A 13,091-nucleotide genomic window follows, 5' to 3' on the forward strand; every position below is an offset into this window, starting at 1 on the left:
ACTGCCCTCCCTTGAGGAAGATCAACTAGCCGGAGTATCTTGGCAGAGAGAAAGTGAAAAATAAATTGAAGTATGGTATGGGTGGAGAATGAGATGGAGTGGCATGTTTAACTCCAGAAGTTCCATGAACGCATCACAACTCCACGTTTTTGATCAAATTTTGTGGTCATGGCATCTCCTATACCCTACTATTTCTAGAAAGGTAATACTGTATTTAATCCCTTTCATGACAGCATACCTGTGTGAGTGTACTTTTTCTGCTTTCAAACAAATGAAAATGAAGTACAGAAACAGAGCTAATGTAGAGGCTGATCTTCGGTTCGAGTAACTACGCTTGTAAAATGCTTGGTCTTTGGAAAGCAGCATCACCTGTCCCATTGATATAACAACCACAAGTGAAATTTTTCAAGTAATTTACCAGATCCAAGTGCCACACTGTTTTACAATTTCTGTGAAGTTAAATTAATCTTTCAAAGAAAGTAAATATTAGTCCTAAATCATATGAATAAAATCAAACCTGGTATCATTACAAAATTCTGTTTTTTGTTCTGTGGCTAATGGGTCCTTGGACATGCAGACAATACGATCAGGGGGCCTCAGAGACAAAAAGGTTGGGAAACCCTGCTCTATGGTATATTATAATGAAATTACTTTTATAATTTATACATTCTTACAGTCTTTATTTTATGGGAAATTAAATGAAGGAATATAAAAATGAGATGGTTACGATAGAAGAAATATGAGCAGAAATAAAAACACAATATGTTCTCTTACCTGCTCACCACGGACCTGTACACCCACAAGGTCAGAGAGATGCGAGATACGTGTTAACACTTTCTCTCGGCCACGTCCGTCAGTCTTTCGAACTCGTTCTATAGCCTGCTGTTCACTGTCTGCCCAGTATAGGTGATCTCCATGAACAACCAAGCTCGTAACTGTCACATCTTGAACCAACACACGTCTAAAAACATAAAACAAACCAACCTATCACCAAATGTCTTTCCACTCATCAACATTTTACATGTGAGAACCTAGATCCTTTATGATCTTGGTCAGAAAAGGAAATAATTAACCTAACGTACTGGGAACAATGGAATATCCGGCAGCTTCTACGTTCAGATGTCTCATCATCGTTAAATATTTTATAATTCTGTTTTTTTGTTCTGTGGCTAATGGGTCCTTGGACATGCAGACAATACGATCAGATAAGATAAGATATCCTTTGTGCTAACTTTTTCATTCCTACATAACTGCTGAATCTTACATCTGCTCTATTCTGCTTGTCATATTTATACATATTGTTCAACTCACATTTTACTAAGGCAATACTTTGCATATATGCTCAATTCTACATCACATCTCATCAAGATTATGAATGACTTTAAAGTGTATATACGCTTCGCAGTGATAAGAACAATATCATTAATCTCTTACAACAAATGTGTTTTCAGGAAATTCCATAAACAATTTTTCATAGTGTCAAACTTCTGTTTTAAGACCATCTTTAAAACAACTGTATTTCAAATACTTTGTTCTACATGCAATATCGCTGAAGGTGACCTTTAAATAGGTCGAAACTAGTCCCATTATATGTTTATTTAATAAACACTAATTTGTACTGAAAAGGTGGAATAACTCACTTATTATTTTATTTGGTTAAATACATTCCGTAGTTAATGAAATACCGTTCCCTGATCTGCTATGTCCATCCAGTGGGTTCTTGGTCTTCCCACCATCCGTTTTCCTGCCACATGTCTCTCCAAGTTAACATTAGCTATCCTTGTTGGCTCCATCCACATTACATGCCCAAACCACCTCAATGCAGACCCGATCTAACAATGATGTCTAAATCCCAACTTCCTTTCTTACCATGTCATTCCTTAACTTGTCCAGTTTTGGTTTTTTTTAATTGTGGACCCAGGAACTTCATCTCAGATGCCTGCATCCTTAATGAGTCCTCCTTAGTGAGGGTGCAGGTTTTGATACCATAGGTTACAATTGGTATGAACATCACCAGCTTTGGGATCCCAGAGGAGTGTTCGTACTTGCTGGTAAAAGTGAGAGCTCATTTGCACTCCATTTGCCAACTCCTTTGTGGCTAGTATATCCTGAGATATTACACTGCCAAGGTATGTAAAGTTTTCTGCAATTTCCAGTCGATGGTTTCCTAGCATAATGTTCGCTGGCCATCCCACTCCCTTCATTGCCATCACTACTGTTTTGGGTATATAAACACAGTGTAACTTCATTAGTGCATTCCCACTTAGCACGTCGTAAATTCGAAGTCCCGATTCTCATTGTATTAAATCTATATTAAAATACCTTGCTTATTGCATCACTAATTTTCATTATTACCGCATAGTACAATCACATTTTTCCTAGCCCTGGCAATGTTGTTTGTCATCCCGTGTGAAAGGAACGTGATTTCCAACTCTGATAAGAAAGAACCCTCGCCACGGTTGCGTGATAATGGAAAAGGACCTTAAATTCCTGAACTTCACAGGATAAGTTGCAACTTCGGGGAGCAAACCATTAGCCTCAGGAACGTTCAGTTTTGTTTGCCAGTTAGCAGCAAGATCGCTGAATAACACTGTGAGCCTGTTTGTGCTTTTATTTCGCATTCCATTCAGAAACTAGAAATTTATTTTGTGTTGAGTGGTACAGTGAAGGGTAGCGAATATTTGTCGCCTGATAGCCTACGTCTGGATTAGGAACATAATCGTATGAAGTTGACTAATGTGGTGCATATTTGTCTTGTGACAGCCTAGTTATGGATTTGGAAAAAGTCATGAAATTCCTTACTAATAAAGACAAGATTAAAATCCATAAGAAAATGGAATGGAATGGCACCCGCATCTTTAAGCGCGCAGAGGTAGCATGAATGTTGAAGTTCACACCTTCGAGTTCTGACTAGATTATTCGAGTTGGTCAAATCAAAGTTTTGTAGATTCAAAATGGCGGCCAAAGTCGCATTCGCACATAGTCAAGGTTGAGTGTAACCTCCAATTCATTGTCTAAGAGCGTGACCAGAAAATAATGTTTAATAACCCACTGGTCTGAAATAAAAGTCTTTTACTACAATTTGTTTTAGAAAGAGTGTGATCTGCAATAATACTCTGATATATTTATGGGACCCCGTGCAAGCGTTTTCATATCTGTTGTCTGCTGTTTTTCACATCTTTTCATATTCTCGTCTCATCTTTAGAAACGGTAGATATAGTTTTCACTGTACCCACAGGTTCATGACGTAAAATGCCATCATATTGGAAAAAATCGTATCTAGTGTTTGCATATCCCTGTTGGATAGTCTTTATTTGTGTATTCAGTAGTACGTCTTCTCGCTTAACAGGTTCTTTTTCCTCGTCCCCTGCATAAATGTCTTAACATGGTTTTACTGTATTTATATTTATAAAACCAAATTTTTTAAACCACATGTTTAATGTATTAAGTATAATATTTAGCAGCAATTGTACCTGTGGCTTGTAACATAGGTACGGTGATGAGTAAGAAGTGTTGGGGTGGAGTTAGTTATATTATAGATCAAAACAACAAGATTAATCAGCCACAGAGAGAATGAAATCCTCAGAACAGTAGGAGGTAACAATGCACCTACCTATCTTTGCCCTCAAAATTGGCACTGCTGATCTGTTTTGCTCGTGCCCAGTAAACTCGCTCCACAGTGTGGTCGACAGCTATGCCCGTGAGTGTTTCGACATCCTCCCGGGCTATCAGTACTCTGTTCTGCCCATCCAACTGTGCCCTAAAGATGCTCCTTTTACCGACATCTGTCCAGAACACCAAACTGAAATACAGACAATATTTTACATAAATGTCAGTTTCAAATATATTATGAGGAGAAAGACAAGGAAATGGCCCAGCTAGGACTTACATAACATGGAAACAATACCTCAATATTTCTATTCCAACATATGCAATAAACTTCAAACATTTCTTGAACATTCTACAAAGTATCCTGATGCCAAATCTACACAAATATTACATTCATTAGTGTATGTCTGAAAGTGAAAAAAAAAAGAGAGAGAGAGAGAGAGAGAGAGAAACTTATCAGTGACACAACAGTCTTTTGCCAAGTTCAATGCGCAGTACGTGTGTGAGCATCTATTCTACCTTACAGACTATAAATCTCATGTTAGATCCGTACTGACGGTTGAACTTCTTATAAGAAAATCTATTCCACCCTCAAATGCAAGGCACGCTTGTTAGTAATAATAATGGCACGTGGCCTGGTACAGGCCTTTCACACTGATGCCAATGGAGACCTGTGCAACTGTGTGGACGGGCTCCTACCCAAGATGAAATCTAATGTTGAAGATGGCACGAACAACCAGTCCCCAAGCCAGAGGAAATAACTAATAAAAGTCAAAATCCCCAATCCGACCAGGAACTGAACCTGGAACCCCTTGGATCAAAGGCCAATATGCTAACCAGTTAGCCGCACAGCTTGTTACTGAGTGAGTGTAGAATTTCTTCATTAAGATAAGCTCAAAATTTCAAATATGATGTTCTAACATGTCAACCTATTTTTAAATAAGTTGGTTCTTTTTCCGATATAATGCTGTTATCACATTTTTTTTTCTTCAGGTAGTTTATACATTTATTTACTCTTAACTGAGGAGAATCCGTGGCTCGGGCGGCAGCGCATCAGCCTCTCACCGCTGGGTTCTGTGGTTCAAATCCCAGTCATTCCATGTGAGATTTGTGCTGGATAAAGTAGAGGCAAGACAGGTTTCTGCAGGTACTCCAGTTTTTCTTGTCATCTTTCATTCCAGCAACACCCTCCAATATCATTTCATTTCATTTCATCTGTTAGTCATTAATCATTGCCCAGAGGAGTGCAACAGGCTTCGGCAGCTGGCACAATTCCTATCCTCGCCGCAAGATGGGGGCTTCATTCATTCAATCCCTGACCCAGCCACTGACTGGAAAACAGGTTGTAGGTTTTCATTCAGTACTCATAAATGAGTTTTAATAGACTGAAGAATCACAACATTTATAAAAAAAATAATCTACCAAAAGATGTGTTTGCAACTTGTGTGCTGTTCTGTGTTGTGTATTCACTAAGTGTATAATGAGCCAGTTTACTAATGCACAAGAGGAGTTGATTTATCATTCATATGAGTTAACACAGTCAGGATATCAAGTCCAAACAAGATTTCACACAAGAATCACAGGTATAATTCCAGGCCATTTAACAATCCAAGCTCTTTATAATAAATTTAGCCTACAGCAAGTGTTCAACCTAAGAAATCAAACAGACAGCATAGAGTTATCATCAAAGAAAAATTAGATGACATTGGTTACCGTCTAGAAAATTTTCCGAACAAAACCTTTAAACAGCTTTCATAATAAGTAAAAATTTCCTATGGCTCTGAGCAAAAGGCAACTAAATTGCTAAAACAATGAAGGCAGGAAGTTTCAGCATCTTCCTTTGTAACATTGGTAAGCAACAAACTTCTTAAAACAGTTCACGATACTGTTGTATGGTTGCATCACCACTGCTGAACTCTGCCAACACATGGTGATGACGGTCATGCTTATCTATAGGAAAAACTCAAGAGCGGCTGGCTCTTAGCTCAAATGATCTCATTGTATCATTAATGTAATGTGTAACATCTTGTCTTGATGGGCCCTCCAAGCTGGCGTGCTGAATGCATCAGGATACATTCATCAGAAAAGAAAGACCGATATGGTGTTGACGTCATTCATGATCTCTAAGTGATCACATGGGAAAAGAAAAAAAAACATTAATCTGCAACAAGGTGATTCATTTTATTTGCTTATGTGCCTGCGTATGCAGCAGAAATGGAGTTACTGGAGAGAAGTATGTTACACACATGAAACAGGAAGATGGGTATGAAGACACAGTAAAAGAAAGTAAGTGGGAATAAGTTGTGATAAAATGGAGAAACAAAGACCGAGATGGTTTGGACATACGAAACTAGCGTCACTCATGAATTTCTGTACGTGTTTAAGAAAAAATTCAGCAATACATACAAATCACCAATGGAATGGACCCTGTTTGATAATAAACATAGATCCATAGTATTTTTTTCAAATGAAAGGCCAAAACATTCAGGAAGGTAAGTATGGTAAAACCTCGATAAGACACTGTCCAAGAGACTTTATGAATATCATGTATTAAACGAGGAGAAACTAAGCAATATACCATTTTTATCCTATTGTAAGTCAACTTTTTTTCCTTGGTTCGAAAATAACCCTCAGCTTATAATCGGTATCGTCAGCGCGACCGGTCAAGTAATAGTAATTTATTTATTTTAATTTTTTAGCCAACATAGGACTACTTTACTTTTTGTCAGCCCAATACTGTTTCATACTTTCAGAATGTAATTTTCTTTCTCCTTCTGGAATCACTCTTGCTATTCTCTGCTTGTTGATTTTCATCTGTAGTCTAGTGTGTTTATCTTTCAATATCTGGAGTGTATTTGTTTTGTATTTTAAATCTTCTATTGTAATATGTAACACTCTCAAGTCTTCTTTAAGTTCGGTGATCCATCTAATATTATCCTTACTCTTCCATAATTTTTCTATTATTTTTCTACTGATTCTATTTTCAGGTGACTGTATTAGATGCCCTAGGAATGATATTCATTTCTTTTTCATTGTGCTAGTCACAGGTTCTATTTCTTTATAAAATGATTCATTGGAAGCTAGTCTCCAGACTCCGTTAACTTGATAATTTTTATTTAAACAGGTTTGCATTATAATAATAATATTATTTGCATTACATCCCACCAACTACTTTTATGGTTTTTGGAGATGACGAGGTGTCAGAATTTAGTCCTGCAGGAGTTCTTTTACGTGTCAGTAAATCTACCGACATGAGGCTGATGTATTTGAGCACCTTCAAATACCATTGGACTGAGCCAGGATTGAACCTCCACATTGGGGTCAGAACGCCAGCACCTCAACCGTCTGAGCCACTCAGCCCGGCTTGACTGGTGAAGTAGACGACACCCTTTAACAATCCAACAGAAAAAAATTCCAAATAATAATGCCAGAAGCTGCCACAAGAGAGTGTGTTTGTCATCATATAGATTCAGACTCAGTTTCATGAACAGTTGTTACATATATACAAGTTGTTAGTTAACACTGTTAAAAATTCAACATTTTAAGATTCTTGCGTTACTTCAAACTTTTCCTGATACCGCAACTCTTCCGAGAGTTATGAATAGTATGAATCTAGAAAGTAGGGATAGAACCAAGCAGCTAGTGGATGGATACTTGTGCCACAAAACCAAAATTAAACAAAAAGACGTATGTACAAAACATACTCCTATAAGCACATTCTTAACAACCGGTAATAATAAAAACTCCCTGAGGACAAAGAACTACTTGTTTAGCTGGCATCCCGCTGTTCCCCCATCCCACTCCCCATCTAGTGGGAAATAATTAAATACACTCATGTTCATAAAAACCAGAACACCTTGAAAGACTAGAGATATTAAGTTCATATTCCAGAACATGTGCATTAGTATGTTCTGAAGAAATGATTAGCGTTTGAACCATGTCGGCCTTCAGTTTCAAGGACAGCGTCGATATCTCGGAGCACCACCACCGACAGGTAAAATGTGCCTGCAGCTCTCGTTGTCGCTATTAGCCAAAGGTAATGGATCAGTGTGACTTGAGTAGACGTGCAGGATGCCTCGCAGATGTATGCGAGAACCGTACTGTGAAATGAGTGAGTTTGAAAGAGGGCACATTATTGGCATGAGAGAACGTGATGCATTTGTCCGGTAAATTGCTGTTTGTGTGGGACGAAGTGTTTCGCCAGTGCAACGGGTGTGTACAGAATGGTTCACAGAAGGCCTTAGAACACGACGAGATGGGTCTGGTCACACCACCCAGACCACCCCTAAAACTTTGTTAATTAAATTATATGTAATCTTAATTCAATACGGAACCAAAAATGAAATTCATAACCTTGGAGGACAGATCTGCGACCTTGGCTCTGGCGCAACAGTGGAACTGTAATACATATCGTACACTATCAGGAGTGACAGTCCGTCGCCGTTTATTATGGTCTAGGTTACCGGCACGTCGTTCACTTCTCTGTCTACCTTTGACTAATGTGCATAAACATGCTAGACTGCAATGGTGTATGGAACTCCCTCACTGGGGACAGAAATGGCAGCAGATAGTGTTTTTGGACGAATCCAGGTTCTGTATGTTTGAAAATGATGGCTGCATTTTGGTTCGCGCAGACAGGGGGAGAAGCATCACATTGACTGCATTCGCACAAGACATACAGCACAAACTAAAGGCCTTATGGTGTGGGGTGCTACTGGGTACAACTACAAATCACAGTTGGCGCGAGTCCAGGGCACTGTGACCAGTTTGACCTACGTGAATGACATCCTGCGACCTGTAGCCATACCCTTTCTGCACAACACCCCAGACGCCATATTTCAGCAGGACAATGAGTGACCACATGTTGCTGCACGAACACGTGCCTTCTTGTTGTCACAGGATGTCAGACTGTTGCCCTGACCTGCTCGATCACCGGACTTGTCGCCAATAGAAAATGTATGGGATGTGGTGAAATGATGGGTGCGGCGCTGTGACCCAATGTCAACTACCAAAGATGAACTGTGGAACCAGGTGAATGCAGCATGGATGGGTATACTCCACGACGCCATTCGCACCTTATATGCGTCAATGCCATCATGCATGGAACAAGTTATTAGTGCCCACGGAGGATCCAGTGCCTACTAGGCAACAGGACACATGCTGAACCTAGGTGACTGAAATGCTAATTGTTTCTGCAGAACATACTAATGAACATGTCCTGTGAATATGAACTTCCTATCTCTAGTCTTTCAAGATGCTCTGTTTTATATGAACATGAGTGTAACTTTGTGATTTGATTTTTAAGCAGCTTTTGAGCATGATCCGAGAGGATTTTGTTTCACTTAGAAAACAGCTGTAAAACATAGCAAGTGACGTCAGCATAAACAAGTTGTCTCAACATCTGAATCGCAATCCCGAGCTAAGAACGGGAAACTGTCTTTTCCTGACCTCTACCATCTTTTCCACGCTGTTCTGGATCCTTTTGTAACTCGTCCCCACATAAAACAGCGCTTGGATGTGGGAGTTTTTAAATATTATAGTGTTGTTTACAGAACCTGCCCAAAACTTCTCCCTGATTTGGAGTTTTGGATCATTAATCACTTGAACATTAACAGAAAAAGTATCCTTTCTAACTGCAGCATATTTTGGTTCTATTGCCTCCAGATGATTGAATTCTTGTGAGTATACTATCTATTGCATCTGAAGTAAGGAAGGAAATATGTACTAAGCAATCTTTTCATGGATCTATTGCTGCAGAAACTCTGTTAATAATTTTCTACTAACTGAAGCTTTTGAAATTCTTGCATTGCCTCCAAAAGTTTGTCAATCGTGCATTTAGAAAGTATTTTATCTTGAATGTGCTTGATGGCACAGAAGATGATGCTGTGTATATGAAGACAGTGACAAAGAAATAAGTGATGTATCTGAATCATGTGATGGCTTGATTTGACTAAACAATTAAATGGCACAGAATTTATTCCTTAACTGCGTGTGCTTCATTTTTTCTGTTTTTTTTTTCTTTCCTATTTATTTCTGATTTCCTAGGGGTCAGTTTAGAATTGGTGTCAGCTTATAAATTAATAAATACAGTAATTACATAATTTGTATGTTTCTCATTTATAATTAAGATTCGTATTTCCATCATACTTTCGCAAAATTTCTAAGGTGCTTCCTTTTCATTCTCATAATCACAGCCAGATTTCAATACAATGAACACAACTGAAAGGCAATCATAGATCATTGAAGTTTCTTCGCCCACTTACTTGTCAATGACTACTACAATTTGTTTCCAAGAAATTCTAAATTAGCCTCTACTTTCCTCCTTTCATCTGTATATTCTGTACACACAGCAGACTCTCCGTGGCAAGATCTGAGTGTCAACATATACCACCTAGCCTTCAGCTCCAGGTAAAGTTTACAGTTTTCTTCAGGTATTTAGTAGCTACACTTTGATAAAGGAGTAAATTTTATAATTTCTTCTAAACTTTGCTAAAAATTAACTGAAGAATATTCCCTAAAAAAGGTGTGTCCTAAGCAGGAGGGAAATGTGATATAAAAGGGTATTTTATAATGACTTCTGATACGAAATATCTAGCAACCAAACAAAAAGGGCAAATTACTCAGGACAGCATTATAAACGGGAGCGTCTTATCAAGGATTTTTACTCCATATACGCTACAGTATATACAAGTTCAGGAATGAAAAGTTCTGAGAGGAGGTGGGAATAGGAGACTCCCTACTACAGTGGATTCAGAAAGCAAGACTGAAGTGGTTTGGCCATGTAAGAAGGATGAGCGCAAGCAGTACTGCAAGAAGAGAATATGAAGGAGAAGTAAAAGGAAAAAGACCAGTGGGCAGACCCAGAGGAAAATGGACAGATCTGGTGAAGAAAGATGTCAAGGAGAGAGGACAAGATTGGGAGAAGATTATTAGAAAAAAGTGGTTCATGGACAGACAAAGATGGAGGGGGCTCATACACCACACCCAGGCAACTGGAGATAGTCGATGATGATGATGATGATGATGATGATACAGTATTTCCTTCCTATAAATTTATTTAACATTTTTATTGTTTTAAGTATCAATACACATCTTATTCCTATGCACAAGGTTTCAATGAACCTCATGCCATGAGTCTAGGTTATATTAATTAATCCTGACATGTACTGATAAAGACAGCAGTGATCCCCAATGAATCTGATTAATATTGTTTTAACTATATACTGTATTTGTAGCAGGTACCCTGACCTACCAATGGGAATATTCTGACATACTGACAAGAAAGCCTTTCAAGTTGGCAGTAAGCAAGGGATCATTTTACACCCTATAATAAGCTTTGAGACCCACTTCAGTCAACCAAAATAAGAAGAACCTGACAAGAGATTGGTTTACTGGCCCATCATATCCTCCTATAAAACTATCACGGTTGGTGCTCGTGGTATGGCATCGGAAGTTTTTGCACAATCTTGGAATGGTCTTGGACTCGGTCAGACACAACTTGACACAACACCAACACAATATGAAGTTCGATGATCATGATGATGATGATTATTATTGTTGTTTAAAGGAGCCTAACAGCTAGGTCATAGGCCCCTAATGGTACGAGGTGTTACGAAATGCAAATTAAAACTTCAAAATGTATCCACTGACTAGAATCTAAAACGAATGGTGATGAGAAAATGATCGTTAAAAAAACAATGAACGGATTCAGATCACGTCTTAATTACTGAGATGATGCTCATTATCTAAAGGGGTCCAAAATCCAGGTCACTGTCCTCTCACAATGAGACTAATCACTAGTAAAGCAGAACCATGGTGTTCTTCCTACAGTGGTTCTAATCACAGGTAACGTAGACTCATGGTATTTCTCACATGGTGGTACTAATCACAGCATACCTGTCAACTTTACAAAACCAAAAATCAGGAGATTTTGATATGAAAATCAGGAAAAATCAGGAGAAATCAAATTGGTCAAAACTGCTTATTCTACATGTCTTGTGCAATACAGGAGTACTATGGCATATATTACAACACTTATTGTCTCAAAGCCCGACTGTTACTACATGAGACTACAAGGCTAAAAATGACACATCTCTATTCCCTCACAGGAAGTATGTAAGTGAGATGATCGGTCTCTGATGAGCCTTCCGAAAACTCATGGTCCACATGTGTGAATCAGTCAACCACTTAGATGCCATTACTTAGCAAATGCATAGATTAATATATTGCATCACGCACACACGCGATTATGCGAGGCAAAATGCTATTTTTATCAAGTAATAAATTAAAATTCACCAGAATTTTCTCCAACTGGCATCTAAAATCCTCTAGAAAAGTCACTAGTCGCTATTTTTTAAATTCTGTCATTAAATTACTAAAGAAAACTCAAGATCTAGTGACTAATCTCTAGAATCAACTAGCCTGCATGTGAACGAACACAAACTTAGCACACAAGAACAAGAGATTGACAACCAATATTCGCGTCGTGATATACAGGTTTCAATAAACACCACACCACTCACAAGCAACGCAGACCTATGATCCTCCTCACAAAGTGGGACTAATCACGGACACTGACATTTCCGTGGTGTTCCTCACTTGGTGGAACTAATCACAGGCTACGTATACTCATGGCGTTGCTCACATAGTGGTACTGATCATAGGCAATGCAGATCCACGGTGTATCACACATTATGGTAACGCCCACAGGCAACACAAACCCATGGTGTTCCTCACATAATACAATTACTCTCAGGCAATGCAGACCAATGGTTTTCCTCACATAGTGGTACTAATCACTGGCGCCAGCCAAACCCGTGGTGTATCTCACATAGTGGTACTCACCACAGGCAACATAAACCCATGGTGTTTCTCAAAAAGTGGTGCTAATCACAGGTAACGTAGACCCATTCTGAACACAGTGGAACCGACCAGTGGAACACACATGATGACCTCTATCACAAGCAACATTCAGACTCATAGTGTTCCTCATGTAATGGTACTGCTCCTATATAACTTAAACCCATGGTTTTCCTCGCAAGGTGGTCTAGTTGTAAGCAACGTTGATCCATGACGTAATGGTACTAATCACAAATAATCTCATGGTTCTAATGTCATCATGCCTTGGTCGCCCCGTTTAGTCGCCTCTTACGACAGGCAGGGGATACCATGGGTTATTCTTCATCTGCATCCCCCACCACAGAGTCACTAGCCCTGATCAATAAGTAACGTGTACCCTTGAGAAACTTGTATCTGCACCTTTCTTTTTTGTTGACATAATGCATTTTCGTTGACTTTTTACTTTTGTTTCTGTTACTTTGTACCATGGAAAAATTGTAATAATAATTAATTATCCATATCAGCTCAGGTGAAGAAAGAAGAAAATACTGAACTGTAATACAGATAAATAACTTACCAAAATATTTTCTTGAAGATCATCAACTGCAAGGTAGACATGGAACACAATGAAATTATTTCAAGAG

The 13,091-nt window shown here is 38.7% G+C and overlaps 1 protein-coding gene across 1 annotated transcript in view; it reads right to left on the reverse strand.

Annotated features, from left to right (window-relative positions):
- The window catches only part of arr (low-density lipoprotein receptor-related protein 6), a 330,860-nt gene that overhangs the window by 38,361 nt on the left and 279,408 nt on the right, over positions 1 to 13,091 (reverse strand). The window contains exons 18-19 of the mRNA XM_067135921.2: positions 3,614 to 3,802; positions 775 to 961 (exon numbers count right to left, since the gene is read on the reverse strand). Coding sequence (XP_066992022.2) covers positions 775 to 961; positions 3,614 to 3,802 — 376 coding nt within the window. The remainder of the gene's footprint in view (positions 1 to 774; positions 962 to 3,613; positions 3,803 to 13,091) is intronic.

Source organism: Anabrus simplex, chromosome 1 (assembly GCF_040414725.1).
Source record: "Anabrus simplex isolate iqAnaSimp1 chromosome 1, ASM4041472v1, whole genome shotgun sequence".
NCBI lineage: Eukaryota > Metazoa > Arthropoda > Insecta > Orthoptera > Tettigoniidae > Anabrus > Anabrus simplex.